The sequence below is a fragment of the Sceloporus occidentalis genome, unplaced genomic scaffold (assembly GCF_023333645.1).
Source record: "Sceloporus occidentalis isolate IW3139 unplaced genomic scaffold, rSceOcc1.0.p SCAF_2, whole genome shotgun sequence".
In the NCBI taxonomy this organism is placed as follows: domain Eukaryota; kingdom Metazoa; phylum Chordata; class Lepidosauria; order Squamata; family Phrynosomatidae; genus Sceloporus; species Sceloporus occidentalis.
In genome coordinates this window covers 19097145-19116039 of record NW_028316982.1, presented here as the reverse complement: position 1 = coordinate 19116039, position 18895 = coordinate 19097145, and the positions used below count along the sequence as shown (strand labels likewise).

General features: G+C 39.6%; 1 protein-coding gene and 1 pseudogene across 3 annotated transcripts in view; one reads left to right on the top strand and one right to left on the bottom strand.

The window, feature by feature from the left end:
- Positions 1-18895, bottom strand: part of PLD1 (phospholipase D1) — a 147177-nt gene that overhangs the window by 53374 nt on the left and 74908 nt on the right. For 2 of the 3 annotated variants that reach the window (XM_089508838.1, XM_089508840.1), the window contains exons 7-12: positions 17592-17650; positions 14410-14502; positions 7886-8038; positions 4746-4895; positions 3745-3828; positions 1651-1732 (exon numbers count right to left, since the gene is read on the bottom strand). In XM_089508838.1, the coding sequence (XP_089364964.1) occupies positions 1651-1732; positions 3745-3828; positions 4746-4895; positions 7886-8038; positions 14410-14502; positions 17592-17650 (621 nt within the window). The remainder of the gene's footprint in view (positions 1-1650; positions 1733-3744; positions 3829-4745; positions 4896-7885; positions 8039-14409; positions 14503-17591; positions 17651-18895) is intronic. The other variant, XM_089508839.1, reaches the window with a different exon arrangement.
- On the top strand, positions 17173-17341 carry LOC149318009 (U2 spliceosomal RNA; annotated as a pseudogene).

The following is an 18895-nucleotide window of genomic DNA, read 5'->3' as shown; positions in this document are numbered from 1 at the left end:
ATAATTTCTGATTTATGGTGACCCTAAGGCAAACCTATCATGGGAATTTTTTTTTTGCAAGTTTGTTCAGAGGGGGTTTGCCACTGCCACCCCTTGAGGATGAGAGAGTGTGACTTGCCCTGTTCATATGGCTGAGCCAGGGTTTAAACTCTGGTCTCCAGAGTAATAATCTAATGCTCAAACCACTGCACCACACTGGCTCACACCCATAGCTATTTATATCACAGCATGAGCGAGAGTAATGTTGCCTGCACTGTGTCTTCTAATACAGTATTTGCACCCCCCCTCAAGAAAAACAAAAACCCTATAAAACACAGGGGAGTTGCACCTCCAAAAATCTCAGGGAGGACTGTTTTCCTTCTAAAACAGGGCATGCCTGTCAATTTTGGAGCATGCGCACACACACACACACACATGCGCGCACACATGCACACAAGCACATAAAAAAGCAACAGAAGTGCCCTTCTGGGTACTTCTGGGTTTGTGTGAAGACGATTGTGCAGCTGCTGTAAGTCCAGGGGTGATGAGAAATGCCTCCTGGACCCTCCAAATATGCCAACCTCTGCTCTACAGAAAATGTTATTCAACATAAGCTCTGGGGACTCAGGCTATCATTCTAGTTAAGAACAAAACTAAATACTAGTTTGGTGCAGAGGAGACAGTATGATGTTTTAGTTGAAAGTACCAGTCCAAGACTTGGGAGATATAAGGTGCATCTACACTGTAAAAATAATGCTGTTTGACACCACTTTAACTTCCATAGTTCCATCCTACTGAATTGTGGAATTTGTAGTTTTGTAATGCACCATCATTCTTTGGCAGATAAGGTTAAAGACCTTGTAAAAATACAGATCCCAGGATTCCATAGGGTGGAACTACAGCATTTAAAGTGGTGTCAAACTGCATTATTTCTACAGTGTAGATGCATCTATAGTGTAGTGCATACCTGGGCAACTATACTGGAACCAAGGAGCAATTTTTGCTCCCAAGGCTCCACAATGGACTGCATCAACATATGACATCTGCAGACTTTTCACACTACACAGTTATAATGCCATGATTCCACTGTAATTGCCAGGGCTACCAAAAAATAAAGTTATTTCTTCTGAGATCCAAGATGCCTCCATCTTTTGTGATGTCACAGCCTCCTTTGTCAAGCCCAAAACATTTAATCTCTCACGAAAAACCTCTCTGCTTTTGCATTAGGTAGATTTTAGGTGTTGTTTGGCAAAACATGCCAAATACAGTTCCATTTTTTTTAAAAAAAAATGTTTTACATTTGTTGGCGGTAGAAACCCCAAACAGTAAAGTTCTAGTCCATTGGCACTCTTTTTAGGATTCTCTGTAATGGCTAAAATGTAATATCTTCATATATACCATGTTTTGGGTGGTTCTGAAGTGAAAAATTCCCCTTATTTTGAAAAAAAAAAGATGCTAGAGTCCTGGGGTGTTGTTGCATCTTGGAGGCTTTGAGGGTTGTAAAAATGAGCATGCAACCTGTAGTCCTCATATACCCCAAGTCTGATGTGTTGGCTGGGATCCAGGAACCCTATCCTAGCTAGCAGTTCACCAGGTGATCATGTTGGTGAACCACACACACTGCAATCCTACAGGGACAACCCTAATGCATGGATAGCAGGGCACACTTACAGCTTTTCTTCTCAAAATGCAGTCTAATCTCCAACGATTTCCTTCCACCACCGGACGCTTCATGAATATTTCTGGGCTCAGCCTGATTAAAGACAACAACAACAAACAAGAAAACATAAGAATCTTTACTTAATAGAAGTAGAATCACGGTCTAACTCAGTATAAGGCAGCTTCATAACAAGGTGAAAGCAGCTCCCTTTACAACCCTGGTCTGTGGGGCAGCAAGAATAAAAATAATAATAAAACTTTTATTTTTATCCCGCTTTTCTGTGACGAGACAATCAAAGCGGCTCTCAACACATTAAAATATCCACATACAACAGTATTTCCCAAGTCCCCCTTTTAAAACAGGATTAAACATGATACAATTAAAATTGGGAGATTAAAATATCTATTAATAACACAATAAAAATATATAACAAGGACAGAGCGGTGGGCTAATACATGATGTGAGGAGTGATCATCCTGTGGGCGGATACATTTATTCAGGAAAGGCCTGCCGGAAGAGATCCGTCTTGACAGCTTTTTTGAAGCTAAGCTGGCAATTTGATGGATCTCGTCCGGCAGGCCGTTCCATAGTCTGGGAGCAATTGCAGAGAAGGCCCTCTGGGAGGTAGCAGTTAGTCTGGTTTTTAAATGCTGCAATAGATTCCTCCCAGATAACCTGAGTGTGCGGGGTGGATTATATGGGAGTAGGCGATCCCTCAAATAGGTCGGAGCATATGCTCTGCAGGGAAGGTGTCCCAGGATGAGCAGTGTATATATTTATGTGTGTGCATGTGTGTGTGTGTAAGAGAGATCTCCTTGTAATTTTTTTTTTCTGAATGTACTTTCTATACAATATTCCTAACATAGTAGCCAAATTCTGTGACCAAATCAAACATCTATTGTATGTCCAGCGAGCACATGGAACAATTTGTCACTCAGGAGCAGAGAATGAGACAAGCTGCATATGTGGAAATCCCTCTCTTCCCATAACTTGCAACTTTCAAACAAAGCAGGAAGTTGGTCCCAGCCTAACTCTATGGGTGAAGAGAACGAGCATGCAGTTTTAAGAGGTAGTTGTCCTTTAAGAGGTAGTTGCCTTTTTCTGTCTATGTTCTTTTCATCCTTTTTGCACCTGAACTGAGTCCAGTTTTTAAATGTTATGACCATCTGAAGCAATGTTTACATTATAAAGGAAAAGTGAGATATGGGGAGGTGAGAAGCCTATAAACCACATGTTCCATTCCCAACTCTCTGTCAGCTATAACCAAATTGTGATTCACTGGTCATTCCCTGGATGGAAGCCTACTGGAAACAGCTGCTAAAGTGACTGGTATAAAAGGCATAGGGGTACATAAGAAGTTGTGTTATGCAGAGTCAAACTGTTGGTCCATAAAATCAAGTGTCATCAGCTCTGACCTGGAGTGACTTTCCAGGGTTTCAATCAGTATTCTTTCTTACCTTCAACTGATCTCCTGTCAAAGTACGAACCACTTCTACTTAGCTTCCAAAATGCAATGAGATGAGACACCCTCAAGATGCTATGGTAGCTCCCTCTGTCTCCTCTCTAATAATTATCAGAGGTTAAAAAAGTTACTTTTTTGTGAACCGGAACTCCTAAATTCACCCAACATGCCAGTGTTGATGGGGTGATCAACGGAGATGTAGTAACAAAAGTAACTTTTCCAAGTTCTGGATTAATTTGAGCATGATTTTTTAGAAGTGTTTCAATTCCTTTCATTCAGGTCAGAAAAGCAAGTAAGATAACATTTTCATGGGAAGGAGAAACCAAAGGTGAAAGCTAAGGATTGGTTTTAAAGAAACTTCTGCCTTTTGTCTGTGCGTTTGTTTTTTTTAAATTGTTAGTTCTGCTTTGTCTCCCCAGCCAAGTGACCTGAAAAGGCCTTTTCAGCAACTCCCCTCCCTGAAAAAAACCCACAACAACAAACGTTCTCTCTATGATGTCGTTATTTCTCTTGCCAAACCATCTGGTCCCGCTGTTAAGTTTCCACACTGAAAAGGGCCCAGAACAGTGCAGCCTTGTCATAAATGTTCTCTGTGGTATCTGAGAAAGGAGGAGGAATATAATCATGCAAATTAAATACAAACCACCAATCTGTGATGAAAATCTCTTCTTTGGCAGCTTCCATGGCATTTGCAACATCTTCAAAGTATCCTTTTGCATTCACATACCTAGGAGCAATGGCAGTATTTCAATTCAGTGTCACTCAACTTATTAATTAGTTTATTTAGGCCCATAGTTTTAATCTTTTAACACTATAGGAGCTAAAAATTGAAAGCAGGATTGGGTAATATAATCTTATGGACTGTGCAATGCTTCTGTTGAATATATTCAAAGATACAGCCCCCTTAGTCTGTTTTAGCATAAGAAGACACAAAATGTAATCTAATGAAGGAGACTGTGTCCACAAAAGCTGATGTTAAATTTTTCACGGCCCCAGTTAATCTGAAATCCCTTGCATAAAATAGTAACTTTCTGCAATTGAATACACAACCCAATTAACAACTTTGTGTGCACAATGGCACCATATCCACAACTTTTCCAAAGTTTTAAAAAGATGGCTGGTTCTGCAACCCACTTCTCTATGTCTTCAATCTTGAATATTCTGCATCAGAATAAATGTTCAATTGCTTTTATTGGAAAACTTAAAAGTGCTTAAGACATCAACAGGATTCCAACCAGGGTTTGGGTTCCTCAGATATGAGTCAATATGAAAAAGTATAAACACATATGAAGACCTGTGCTGTATCAGATGCAGGGTTTATCAAACCCAGCATTCTCTTCTCACAATGGCCAACTATGGCTGTGGAAGTGAACCAGAAGGGCATAATGCAACAACATTCTCCTTCTCATATTCTTCAGCTGATATACTTATGGATGCTATTCCTTGTACTTGAAGGAATTTATATCCATTATAACAGTGGTTACAGGATTATAGGCAAGCTTGGAGACTAAGATTGCCATCTCCTCTATTACAAATTTCCTGTGTCATTAACAGGTTCACAACAAGCAGAATTTCAACAGACTTTCTGTCACTGACTCTCTAGTTTGGGAAGAGATATCAGAGCAGTGTCCCATCCCATCTTACCATTTTGCTAAGGTGTTCTCCTGGACAGCTGCATAAGAACCAAATCGATGATGCTGGAGAAAGTTCTTGCCATTTTTCTGAATGAATGCTTCTATTCCTTGACCCCACCACAGTGCATGTCTATAGCTGTTACATTTCAAAATCAGGGACCTAGGAGAAGGAAAAAAAGATGCAGCACAATGAGAGGGGAAGGGAAAAGGAAACATCACAATCAAACCCACCATAATGTTGAATGGACAGAAGCCTTGGTTTTATTGTACTGGTTGTTAGAGTTTTGTTTCACTTGTTTCAGCACCTGAAATTATGGAGACTTGGTATGTGCAAACACTGACCTCAAACTACAAAATGTAGAGCTTGGAACCAGTGACTATTTCTGTGAAGTGTAGTTAAAAAAATCTTTCCAGTCTCTGACAGAAAGATGCAAGAAGACGGATAGATGAAAATAGCAAGGCTCTTTTTGACCTGTTTAAGAAGTACAGTTGGCCCTCTGTATCCATGGATTCTGCATCCACAGATACAATCATCCATGGCTTGAAAATATTTTTAAAAAACTAAAAAACAAACCTTTATTTTACTTTTTTATATAAGGAACACAGCTGTGTCTCTATATACTACACCACTTTATATAATGGGACTTGAGCATCTACAGATTTTGGTATTCACAGGGGGTCCTGGAAAGCCCATAAGATACCATGGGCCCATTGGATCTGCCCAGACTGGTGCCAGTGTTTTTTCTTGTTGCAAAACTACCCACAAGTTTCAGTATCATCCTGTGCGATGATAGGTGATGGCTTTTATGTCAGTAGGGTGATGCAACTGCTCCAGAGTATAGTCTAGACCTTAAAGAAACTAGCAAATATATTGCACACTCTCTCCCAAAATAGATTCAGCATGTTGGATAGCTCCATTAAAGGTCAGAATTTAATTTAATTTAATTTAAGCATCTATTCAGGTTTCGTTGGCCTCTTCTCTGTTCTCTTTCTGCCAGCAGGTAGAAAACGCCATTCTATTTAGATAGGCCTATGGTGGTCTTTCTAATGTAATGTAATGTACTTTATTTTTATCTTCTATACTGTGTTTCAAATGTATTCAAATGTATTTTAACCTTTGTTAAAATTAGTGGGTTTTAATAGATATTTCATTTCTTTTATTGTTAGGTTTTAACTGCACTTCATTTTAATCTATGTCATAGGCAACTTTGGGCCTCACACTGGGAGAGAGATGTGATATTAATGAACTGGGTGGGATATTAATTAATTAATTTATTAAAATTTCAACCCTCTTCCATTGAGAAAAAAAATCCTTTTCTACACTATAAGATCAGCAGAAGGGAGATTGAACTCTTATGCCATGCACATGAGAAAACTTTGGCCACTGAGCAGCATGCAGGATTTATAGTTTTTTGTGGGTTTTTCAGGCTATGTGGCCATGCTCTAGAAGAGTTTATTCCTGACGTTTCACGAGCATCTGTGGCTTTCCCTAAAGACACCAGCCACAGATGCTGGCAAAATGTCAGGAATAAACTTTTCTAGAACATGTCCACATAGCCTGAAAAACCCACAAAAAACTATGTATGTCAGCCATGAAACCCTTTGAGTTCACATGCAGGATTTATGATTGAGCGACCTGGACTGAATGGCCTCCTAGTTATACTTGCTGAGCGATCATCTCTGAAATTCAGTTCCCCATTCACATATCAAGGAATGTGACTCATCTCAATATTGTGGGCAAGAATGAGATCCAAAAATTCAAAGCACTTCCCAAATTCAAGGCTAAGAGATAACATTTTAGAACAGGGGTAGGCAACCTGCGGCCCGTGGGCCGGATGCGGCCCGGCAAGGCCTTGGGACCGGCCCCAGCCCGGTCCTGCCGCCGACTGCCGCCGGGGCCTTTGGGGGGCAATTGTCTATAGAAGCCTCAGAAACATGCATTTATATTAACATTTTTTAAAAAATCAGCAAATTTTTTCACGTGTCCTCCATTTTTTAAAAAAAAAGTGTCTTCCATTTGAAAATTTTGTCCTACATTTGTCCTGGTTTATTTATATATTTAATTTTTTAAAAATTATTTAATTATTTATTTTTTGGCTTCGGCCCCCCAGTTGTCTGAGGGACAGCAACCCGGCCCCCAGCTCAAAAAGATTGCCTACCCCTGTTTTAGAACAGCACTACTCAAAGTGATGCCAGTCCATGAGCTGTCAGCTGCTAGCCGGCAATGAGGTTCAAGGAAAGAAATAAATCATTATAGCCAATGGCACAAATACGGTACTGATCCTTGGCACATGTGCAGATTCCCACATCAAATAGCCTAACTGCTGTAGAGGATATTGTAAAACAAGGTCTGCAGAAATACATTTCCTTTTCTCTGAATATAGATCCTTATGCAGCCCAAAACAATACCACCTGTATACAAGAGGCTATCAGAACGCTTGCAGGCACCCAAAGCTCAAAAAAATAAATAAAAATAAAATAAAAAAAAATACAAAACTGTTTAGCAGAGGAAATGGAGAGGGGCAGAGCCCAAAGAAAATCAAGCACACTAAGTAGTCACAAAATACAGATTGGTTAAAAGAAACCCAAGAAAGAGGGGAGATGCAAGGAAGTCTTATTGAAGAGGGCCTGTCAGGCTGGTTGGCTGAAACACTGAAGACAAAGGGTCTACATTTTAGTGTTCTCATGCAAATCCCACTTGTTTCATGAATAGCCATCAAGTCTTTTAGTCATAAGTTCCTGGATGCAGAATTTGGTTACACTGCATCAGCCACTGGCTCACCTTGGGCAAGTTACCCTCTCTCAGCCTCACAGGAAGGCAAAGGCAAATCCCTTCTGAACAAATCTTGCCAAGAAAACTCATGATAGGTTTGTTTTAGGATTGCCTTAAGTCGGAAATGACTTGAAGGCATACAACACCAACATTACACTTGGAGGTTATTGAGGAGACCAAAGCTGAGGACAACGAACATGACAGCCATGCTGGCTGGGGGATTCTGGGCACTGTAGTCCAAAAAGTCATATTTGAAAGATTCCACATATGACATCCATACTCATAAGATCTAACTCCTACAAAACACTCTAAAATGTACAAATGTGAAATAAATAATGAGAAAGATTCTCATAAAGTGAGGTCTGTAAAAGTCTTACCTGGAGAGATTGTCTATTCGAAGCCCATATTTTGTTTCTGTCTCCTTCTTGCCAATCTTTATGCTGAATTCTTTATCTACCAGTAGGACAAATGAAATGGCTCCACTATCTGGCTTCACGTACAGTAGAAAAGAATCCTTTACTACTAGCCACCTGGGAAAGAGATTGAACAATTGCATATTGAGTACAGTATTATTATTATTATTATTATTATTATTATTAAGCTTTATTTTTATAGCGCTATAAATTTACACAGCGCTGTACATACAATCCTATTTACTTATTTATTTAGAATATTTTAGGATGGTCTTCCTGTTCAAGAGTTTTCAAGACAACATAATTTTTATTTTATTTTACATAAACTACACAGTGATAGGGGGCATCTTTTGTTACAATAATGTCTCTGATAAATCAAATATAATGTTTTATCTTTTTCTTTTAAAATGACCACATCGCAATGTTTGCTATAATTACAAATACAGACTTCTTCCATACTTATGTGTCTGAAATACTGTTCCAATGAACAATAAAAAAACGTATTCATTTTTTTTTTGCAACATCAACTTCTGGTGACATTCCACCTTGTCTATGAATTGCTTCCATTAACTTACCAATTTTAATTTAAACTATGTGAATAGTTTAATTATATTTTAATGTGCACTTTTTGTATGTTTTTAGCTGTATTGATCCCTTTAAAACTGTAAAGTCACCTTGAATCCCAGTTTTGAGAAACGCAAAATGTTAATAACAACAACAACGACAATGTTGGGCCCCAGGTTGAATGATGCTCCTGGTGTGATGAGCCCTCAGGATAACAAGTTGTACAAGTGCACCTTGTACAAACTCTGCCCTTTCAAGTGAGTCCTCTAACCTGGAACACTACAAGGGTTGCCAGATCAGGCTGTGATAGTAGCAGTATTCACTGTCTGGCTGGTTCATGAAACCTGGTTTCCAGCACTTTGTACCTCACTCAGCAACAGCCTATGGCCAACATTTAGTAAGGCCAATACACTCAAGTGGGTTTTCCTGATGTTTTATTTATAAACATGAACTTACTTAATTTCATTAAAGTTCAAGGAAAGCATACCAAGGCTTTGATTTTGACAATATTAAATTGCCAAGCAACAGGCTACGCAGCATTAAAAAAAAAAAACAGATTGCAAATCTGTGGTGTTTTTTTTTAAATTCAGTTTTTTGTAGACTTCCAAGCACTGTGGGAGGAAAAGGGAGAAGAATTCCTTTTCACTTTAAAGTTATTTATACCACCTGGGTATGTGGGTATGTACTGTACATTTGGCAAAATTCTGTTCTTGGAATGGATGCATTTCAGTGAGCAGGAATAGGTACCATTCTACTGCCATCACCAGCTGTTTATCTAGATCATACCTAAGTTATTCTCCAGATCATTTAATGAGGACTAGTAACATCTTAGACTGCCATATCAGATTTGCCATTGTCATCTTTGGTAATGTCTTAGATGTTACTAGGATGGCAATGGCAACACCGCCCCCCCCCCCCTTTGAAGAAACATGCCAAGAAAACCCTATGATAGGTTTGCCTTAGGGTCACCATAAGTAAAAACAAAAACAAAAAACTGGAGGCACACAACAACAACAACATGTTAGCATCCTTTAGCCACTGCCTTACAATTACAATACAGGTAATTTCTCCCTACCTGGAGATCTAGACCCCTACAAGTATGAATCCAGATTTAGGTGGCACCAGAGCCATTCTACATATTCTTTCCAACCAGGGGACAGGCAAAAGCAATTTGTATCAGTCCTCATGCCCAGTGCTCCAGAACGTGCAAAAATCCAGCTGAGGTCATCAGGGATACTATCTGTTCACGTCAAATCTACTCAGTGGAAACAATGAGCTTAGTGTAATGTGGACTTTCCAATGTGTCCAGGACAAGATCTCTGTATCATGTTTGCCTTGCAAACTGAATTGGGTTTTTGTAAAGTGCTTCAGGATAAGCCTAGTGTTTCCCGACAGGACACTCCTTCGCTCTCACTTGAAGGCCTATGGAGTGGCAATAGGTGCAGCAAAGAATTCGTTCTATGCTGCACGTATTGCGTCCGCAGAGTCGCGTCCAGCAGAGCTGTTCAGGGTTGTGAGGGAGCTAACTCAGCTCCCTCCCTCCCTGAGCCCTATTTTGGTACCATCTAAAGCCTGCTGTGACGATTTTAACAACTTCTTTGCGGATAAAATCTCTCAGATTAGGGCTGATCTTGACGCCAGTATTTATGCAGATCCTGTAAGAGAGGCGTCCGAAGCGTCCGTGGCCCCAGTTATACTGGATCACTTTGAGTTTGTTAGTACCGATGAAGTGGACAAGATCCTTCGAAGCGTTAGGAGGACGACGTGCTCTCTTGATCCCTGTCCCTCATGGTTGGCAGCTCAGGGGGGTGATGTGGTGTTGACTATGTTACACCGCATTGTTAATACATCTCTAAGAGAGGGTCAGTTTCCATCCAAATTGAAAGTAGCAGTGGTTAAACCCTTGCTTAAGAAACCCTCCTTAGAACCCCTGATTCACAACAACTATCGGCCCATTTCGCTGCTACCTTTCCTGGGGAAGGTAATCGAGAGAGCAGTCGCCTTCTAGCTTCAATCGATCATGGATGACACCGATTTTCTGGACCCATTTCAAACTGGCTTCCGGGCGGGCTATGGAGTTGAGACTGCCATGGTCGCCTTAGTTGATGATCTCCGTCTGAGCATGGACAGGGGAAGCGTGTCCCTGTTAGTGCTCTTGGACATCTCAGCGGCTTTCGATACCATCGACCATGGTATCCTTCTGGAACGCCTGGGGGAGTTGGGTATCGGGGGCACTGCTTTGCAGTGGTTCCGGTCCTACCTCTCGGGTAGATTCCAGATGGTGGAGCTGGGGGACTGTCGCTCCGATAAGAGGGCCCTTACATCCGGTGTCCCTCAAGGAGCGATTTTGTCCCCTATGCTTTTCAACATTTACATGAAACCGCTGGGAGAGATCATCCGGAGACACGGGGCGCGGTGTTATCAGTACGCTGATGACACCCAGATAGTTTTCTCTGTGTCTCCAACTGATGCAGTAACTAAGGATGGCATCTCTCCTCTAGATGCCTGCCTAGCGTCAGTAATGGGCTGGATGAGGGAGAACAGACTCAGTGTGAATCCAGGGAAAACGGAAGTACTGGTGATAGGTCCCTCGGTTCCGGGTGGTGAGATTTGTCAGCCTGTCCTGAATGGGGTCACGCTCCCCTTGAAGGACTCGGTGCGCAGCTTGGGAGTGCTCCTTGATTCGTCACTCCAGCTAACATCTCAGGTGGATGCGACGGTCAGGAGTGCTTGCTATCAGCTTCGGCTGATACGCCAGTTGCGCCCCTACCTGGACCGACGGGACCTTGAAACTGTTGTACATGCTTTGGTAACCTCTCGGTTGGATTTCTGCAATGCGCTCTACATGGGGCAACCCTTGTACCAAACCCAGAAGCTACAATTGGTGCAGAATATGGCAGCCAGATTGGTCGCTGGTAGTTCCAGGACAGACCACATAACCCCTGTTTTAAAAGATCTACACTGGCTGCCTGTTCGCTTCCGAGCTCAGTACAAGGTGTTGGTTTTGACCTATAAAGCCCTAAATGGCTTGGGCCCAGTGTACTTGGAGGACCGCCTCTCCCCATATAATCCGCCCCGGACACTCCGATCATCTGGGACAAACTTGTTAGAGGTCCCTAAATTTCATCTGGCAAGGACCTCACAGAGGGCTTTTACCGCTGTTGCCTCCTTATTGTGGAACAAGCTTCCCATAGAGCTCCGCTCCTCTGCATCATTGGTTTCTTTTAAGAAACAATTAAAAACATACTTATTTCAGCTGGCTTTTTCACTTTAGCTAGTAGTGTTCTTCTCTTTCTGCCCCTTTTTTTGTCTGTTCTTCTGTCACTAGAGTACTGTAAATAGTGCTGCTTATTTTCCCCCTGATGAATGTGATTTGTATAGATTCCTGTTGATATCCCCTTGTAATGCTGTTTTAAATTTTATACTTTGATGTTTTTAACTGTATTTTATTGTCCTTTAATTTTGTAAGCCGCCTTGATCGCACTTGTGGAAAGGCGGGGTAGAAATAAAAATTATTATTATTATTATTATTATTATTATGGGCAATACAGTGTGTGTTTACCAAGATGGCACATAAGGCTGTCTTGCATCTGGCTCTAGCACATAAAGAAAGGCATTTACATGTACAAAAGAGGAGGAGGAAGAGAGAGGACAGGAAAAAACATATTGCAGACAATCTTGCTGTTCAAAGGCGAAGAGGCTTAAACAGATACATCTGATATCATAAATCGTAAGCATGTCTTTTCAAAATTCTAGAAAGTGAATTAAATGGGATTTATGGCCTAGTATGGTAAGTTTGCTTAAGTGGAAACAGCAGCAGTTGATGTTGGGGTGGCTTCCATGTTGGGATGGTAATGAATCCATGTTTAATTTTTGTCTGGTTTTGTCAAAATTTTATTAGATCCTGTCATAAGGTTGTTGTTGTTGTTGTTTTATAGTGGTAATGCATACAGATTATAAAATATATAGATATGTTTGAAATAATGACACGTGGGGCTGACATATGATAGAAGCTTGGTAGTTCAGTTGATGGGAGTTGTAGTGTTTCTTCTGGAAGGAAATAATTCTTTGGTTGGAGAATGCACAGATGTCTGTGGGAGGAGCCTGTTATGAATCCAATCAAGGCCAGTCTTGGGAAACTTGAAAAGCCCAAAAGTGAAAGTATGTGAGAGGGGTGGGCAAATTAGAAGGGGCCAATATTATTTGCGCTAGTTTGATAGATATTATGATAGTATTATGAGCAAATCAAGGGAAAGTCCAAAACGGTACAGGCCAGGGCATTGCTTGTTCTGTGCTTGTGATTAAAAATATCTTAGTTTTGTCTGCAGAAGTCATACTGTTGGCTTTTTTGGGTTAGTGAAATATAGGCGGGTTACAGACCACCATTTAGGACGCACTCTGTGCATCCTAGGGTTAGGAAGGGGTGTCCTAGGGTTAGGAAGGGTTGCCCCTTACTAACCGGCCCCATTTCCAACACGCGCAGAGCGCGTCCTAAATGGCAGCGCCCATCCACATGGGCGCTGCCATTTTTATATCTTGGACGCACAGCATCCAGACGTGGCGCACCGGAAGTGACGCCGTGAGTGCGTGCTTCGCGCTTCACGGCGCCACTTCCGGGGGCCAAAAAGGAGCACCATTTCGGTGCTCCTTTTTCACTGCAGCCGGAAGCATCGCGGTCTGGCCGCTGGGGCTTCCCGCTGCAGCTAATGGCGGCGGTGGCAGACCGCCCGCTTTAGGGCGGTCTGTAACGCACCATAGTTTTGCTTTTATGATACAGAAGACTGATTTAGTAAACTCTTAGATGTGAGAGGTTCTGACAGGTTGGACAGAAAAACTATCAAGGGTGCTGATCCCTATCTTCTAAATAGGCTCGTCACTTTGGATAGTGGTATAAGGCTTGGACTAAAACTAACAATGGATTCACAGGTGCTGCCAACCACTTCTGGGCTACAAGAGTAAAAAGCAGGTGGCTGCAAAGGGGCAATGAATCGATTGTGCTGGAAGAAGGAGAAAATCAGTCATACCTCCAAATCAAATTGCAGCAAAAATTAATTTTTTTCACTATAACACAGAATTTAAAATTTCTTTTAAAATGTTTGAAAAAAGATTAAACAAAGTAAAAATAAAATTAAACAAATTAAAAATAAAAATTCCTTCAAAAGCAAACAAAAGATTTTGTATTGATTAATATAATGGATTAATAAACTAAGCATTGCAGCCTTAACACTGACTCCTTTGTAATGCTACAGTTGAATATAAGTATCAGGTTATTAATCCCTTTCTGCTATAAGACATTAGTCTTATTACTGAGCAGGTTTGGGGATCATGTGGCTCTCCAGGTATTGGCTTGCAGCTATCAGCATTATTGACCATTGGCTATGCTGCTCCTCGGAGCTGCAATCCAACGTAATCTGGAGAGTTGCAAAATTCACACCTTGGTTACACAATGTGACTACTCAGTAGTGGGATTAGTTTGCTTTATAATGTACTTCCTGTTCTTGAGCCACTGTCTGGATAAAAAGTAGCCCCAACAATACACACATTAGCTATTTAGAAAAATGGACAGGAGTCGAGCAGGACAGCATCAAAATCTGCAGGATCAAATGCAAACCAAACACTGTTGCCAGATGGAGGATTTATGGAACTAAATACAAATGGGAATTTGCATTCAATTTGCTATACATTCATTTGTCTCCAGACTCACATTCCTCTTTCAGTAATGATATAGGAGTTAATATTATAGCTTGCCTGAGCGAAGAGCTCCTGCTCAATACACACAGGGCAGCTGTTGCAGATCATGAATTATTTGTAGAACCTTCAGCCTAAAAAAAGCAACAGCAAGCTTTGCTGTCAATATGTTCAGTATAAACCTGTGAGAAGAATTCGGAATTAAAGACTGAAAAGGGGAATATCCACAAAGGTACCTTTTGGACCATCGGTAGCAGAGTCTTCCTTGCCCACAGCAATTCAAACCTGGTATTCTATGACCTCCAGACCTTTTCATGATCATACCCTCTCTGAAAATAAAGAGAGGAGAATGAAAACATTGCTTTAACAAGCTCTTGGAAAAACTTGGTAGGAAGCTGTCATAGAGATATGGGTGCTCAAGACCTGTTCATTACTGAAAGTTAAGGAGCCAAATTGCAAGAATTGACCTTAGTTCATCCCCATTTCACCTATACATCTCCAAAGGCAACAGAAATGCAACTCTTTAAATAGGTGGGGAGCATGCCACCCTCTGGATGTTTTTAGACTGTTGCTCCCAGCATTTCTCACCTTTGGTTCTGCCAGCTAGGGTTGCTGAGACTTCCAGTTGAACAACATCTGGAAGACTGCAACATGCCCACAGGTTGTCCAGCCAGGATTTATTTATTCAGGCAAATTTGCATAGGAACACTTTTAGCCTGAATATCACAGACAGCCTTGGAGAAAAACATCCTATGCAATTTCCCTTCAGTTTTTGCATTTCAAATGAAAAAACCAATATGGGAATGCATTGCAAAGCAGTAGATTGGCCAGAACTGATACATACCAAGAAGACTAAACAAATCAGCAAAAGAGAAGCCAGAAAACAACAACCTAAAGCACATTCAGCAGGCAGTAGGATTCCCTGAACCTAAGTCAAGCTTACTTTGGAGCAAATATGCTCAAGTCTGAGCTGAATGGAAGTAGGCCATCAGCTGCTGCCTGCTTAAGACATAGACATTCTGCAGGCTTGGCTGAGTCCCTCTCTTTCTTGAGCATCTAAAGTTCTTTCTAAAACTTGTGGGTGTTCTTTGATTTGATTGCATTGTTTTTCCTTTCCCCTATATGACTTCCTCAAAGAGTTGCTGACTTCCCAGCTATCTTCTGCTGCTGTGCCTAGAATAATGACAAGATCTGCAAGAATCAGCTGCTGCTGTTTTCACAGCATGGATATAAATGTTGTCATCTACTAACTGCTGTAAATCAAGGTGCTATTAAAGGCACACCAGCAGGGCCTAACTGAAGAAAGCTGGCAGCTCTACTTTCTGTTTCAGCAAGCAGATTTTGGTCTACGCAACAAAGCATGGCATTTTCTGTGTCCATCCCTGCCTGTTTCTCACCCTGCATACCTCTCTGTGTTTACTGGCTTTGATATTCTCACTATGGGCTTTCTGCTCCATACCTGCCTCATGAATCTCATGATCATCTTCTGGAACTGACCTCCATTCATTTCTCACCAAAGATTCCTCCATGCCCTTCAATTTGAAGCAGGGATGATCTTCCAGATGTTGTTGCACTGCAACTTTCATCTGGTATAGGCCCCATAGCTAATGTTAAGGATTGGTGGGAGTAGATCCTTGAAAAGTTAATTTTCTTTTTAAAATCATTTTTATTAATATTATTTGAACCCAAATAATATTTAAAAATTAAAATTATACAACATATACATTCTTTTTACAAACAGGGCTGCCATTAGAAATATAGCATATCTAACAGTGACACAACAAATACTTTCTCTCGATATAACAAATATAACATATAACAGATGTGACAGTCATTCATACACCATTCAATACTTCCTTATTTACAACGTTTAGGTATTGTATAGTATTGCCTTATTTTGAATATTATCTATTCCTATATTGAAAAATATAATGTTTTTCCTATATTTTTATGTACCTATTTTCACAATTAGTTATTTTTATACATATATCTATAAACATATATACACCTTATTTATTTATTCTACATTCAGTCCCATTTCAACTCTCTCTCTCCCCATTTCTGGAATAAGTAGTTTGATTAATTTTTCCCAATCTTCTATGTATTATTTTTTAATGTTCATTTTGTAAGTTTTTAGACTGTTTATCCATTTTATTACATCCAATAATTTCAGTAACCAGTCTTCTATTAATTATATTTTCTCTTGTTTCTGTTTTTGAGCACACACCATATGTGCAACAGACAACATGTAAAAAATAATTCTTCTGCTGCCACCACCGATTATTCATCAATTATATTTAAGCTATCTTTTAAAATAACATTTTATTTTATTTATGTATGATGTACTTGTGATCAAAATTTTCTTGCTTTTATACATGGCCACCACATATGATAAAGTGTTGCTTTTCCTTAGTACATTTCCAATACTTATCACATAGATCTTACATCACTTTTCCAGTATTAAATAACATATAAGATATACCTTGCAGTAGTTTTCTTTGAGATCCTCACATATATTTTAGTCTCTTTTTTTCATGTTAACTTCCATTGACTTAAATCAATTGGATAACTGAAATTTTTGGACCATTTTATGATGTTTTCTTTTATTATTTTCTGTTCCATTGCCATTTTTAGGAGACATATTATTTTAACAATATCACTTTTTTATTTGACGGTAATATTTGGAGTTTATTTTTTTCTAAGTCTTCTTGCTTATTGTCCATTATACATTTTTTCCTTCTTTTGTCTGTTTAAAAACCAGCTAAACTGAGTGCCTTCTTTTAGAGCAATTTAAAATTTATTCTAGTGTTTTTATTCTCACTGTATTGTTCTGGTAAATCACTAATTCTTTGTATGTAATCTAATTTTCGTTTAACCATGGATCACTTCTAAAAAGTGCTTCATGCAAGGAAGCCCACAAATCCACAAGGAATTTTTTTCTCTTGGATGAGAGGATTCAGTGATTTGAAATCCAAAAGGTAGCTTTTCTAAGATGGAAGTTACATTCTGAGAACATTTCGCAGGTCAACTGTTGCCCACCACTCATATGGAGTCCAATTTTGCTGTAAGAACATGGTTCCTCTTGCTGGGAGATGGAATAGGAGCTTGCTCCGTCCACTCCACGCATCGACCTGGTTTTGCAGTGTTGCCAGGAATGGTGCACAAATTAAAAAAAGAAAAGAAAAGAAAAGAAAAGAGAAAGAAAGAAAGAAAGAAAGAAAGAAAGAAAGAAAGAGGAACATGGTTCCTCTTGCTAGTGCAAAACAATAGAATTTAATCATGCTGAGGAAGAGCAGTATTTCCCCATGATTTGGAATACTGAAATGAAAGGTGATTTATAAATGTTAAAAAAAGAATTAGAGGCTCCAGGACTGAAACTTTCCTCCAAGAAATCTTGGTTACAAAAACATTAACTTACATGCCCTTTGGTCCTAGATCATGGATAAATGACAGCTGACTTACACCAATGAATTCCATCTGAAAAGTAGAAAAAAAGAAAAAGAAAGAAAGAAAGAAAGATCTTATATTACTTAAATGTAGGAATCCAACAAATGGTCCATGTTTAATTCACTAAATGACTTTTGCGGGCGCATACTATATCTATTCATGTAATCCATTTATAATCAATATATTAACAGGTGGATATTATATCTATATATCATCGTCATCAAGTTGATTTTGACTTATGGCAACACAATGAAGTTACCTTGTTATCAACAACAGCCCTGCAAAGATGTAGCAAACTTAGGGTAGTGCCTTTCTAGTATAAATTATCTTGATGCTTAACTGATGCTTTTAAAACTGCATTTAATCTAACTTTGGCTGTCTCTGCACTGCAGAAATAATTCATTTTGACACCGCTTTAACTGACATGGCTCAGTGCTATGGAATTCTGCAATTTGTAGTTTGTTGTGGTACCAGAGTAGTGTTAAACGGCTTTATTTCTGCAGCGTACATGTAGCCCTTGTTTAACTTATTTTAATTTTGTGTTAATATTATTCAGAAAGTAGGATATAAATACATTAAAAGAAATAACAGACATAAATTCAAGCTTGTGGTATTCCATGAAGGAAATCAACCTAACAGAACAGCTATCTTCCACATCCTCATTTGAAATTTTATAGTCTCTCAGCTGTCCTCAAAGAAGCTCAGTATCTCTCTCAGTTCTCTTAGTAACCTGGGTTAAGAATGGTATAGCTATGAAATAGTGGCATATGAAGTTTACAGTATCAATGTGCATTGTTGTGTCAAAGGGGAAGCATTGGCTGAAGCAAAGTGATCAGTGTGGAATGAAATGTGAACAGTCAAGTAACAGGTGTCTGCTGGAGATAAACCCAACAGATCTATTGTGTCTGCAGAATACAGAATTCAGATTCTTTTAAGGCAGAATTTAAGGAAGATTAGATATGAACCAGTATGGGCAACAAGCCTCATCTTGTGGCTGCTGTTCATTATATGATTCAGTGAGGTAGGAAATAAACAAGATAGCTAATACAACAATATACTACTTTTGGAACCCAAACAACAACAACAACCAGCACTCCACTTAGTTCTGGCTGTGCACCTAAACAGACTTTGATCTTTGTTTCAAAAACAAAGTTGCTATGGCAAACAGTAAATTGTTTTTTAAAGCAAAATAAACACACACAAACACACACATACATATTTTTGCTTTAAGTCTTAAAATGAAGCAATTAAAAACATACAAGTCATAACACTATT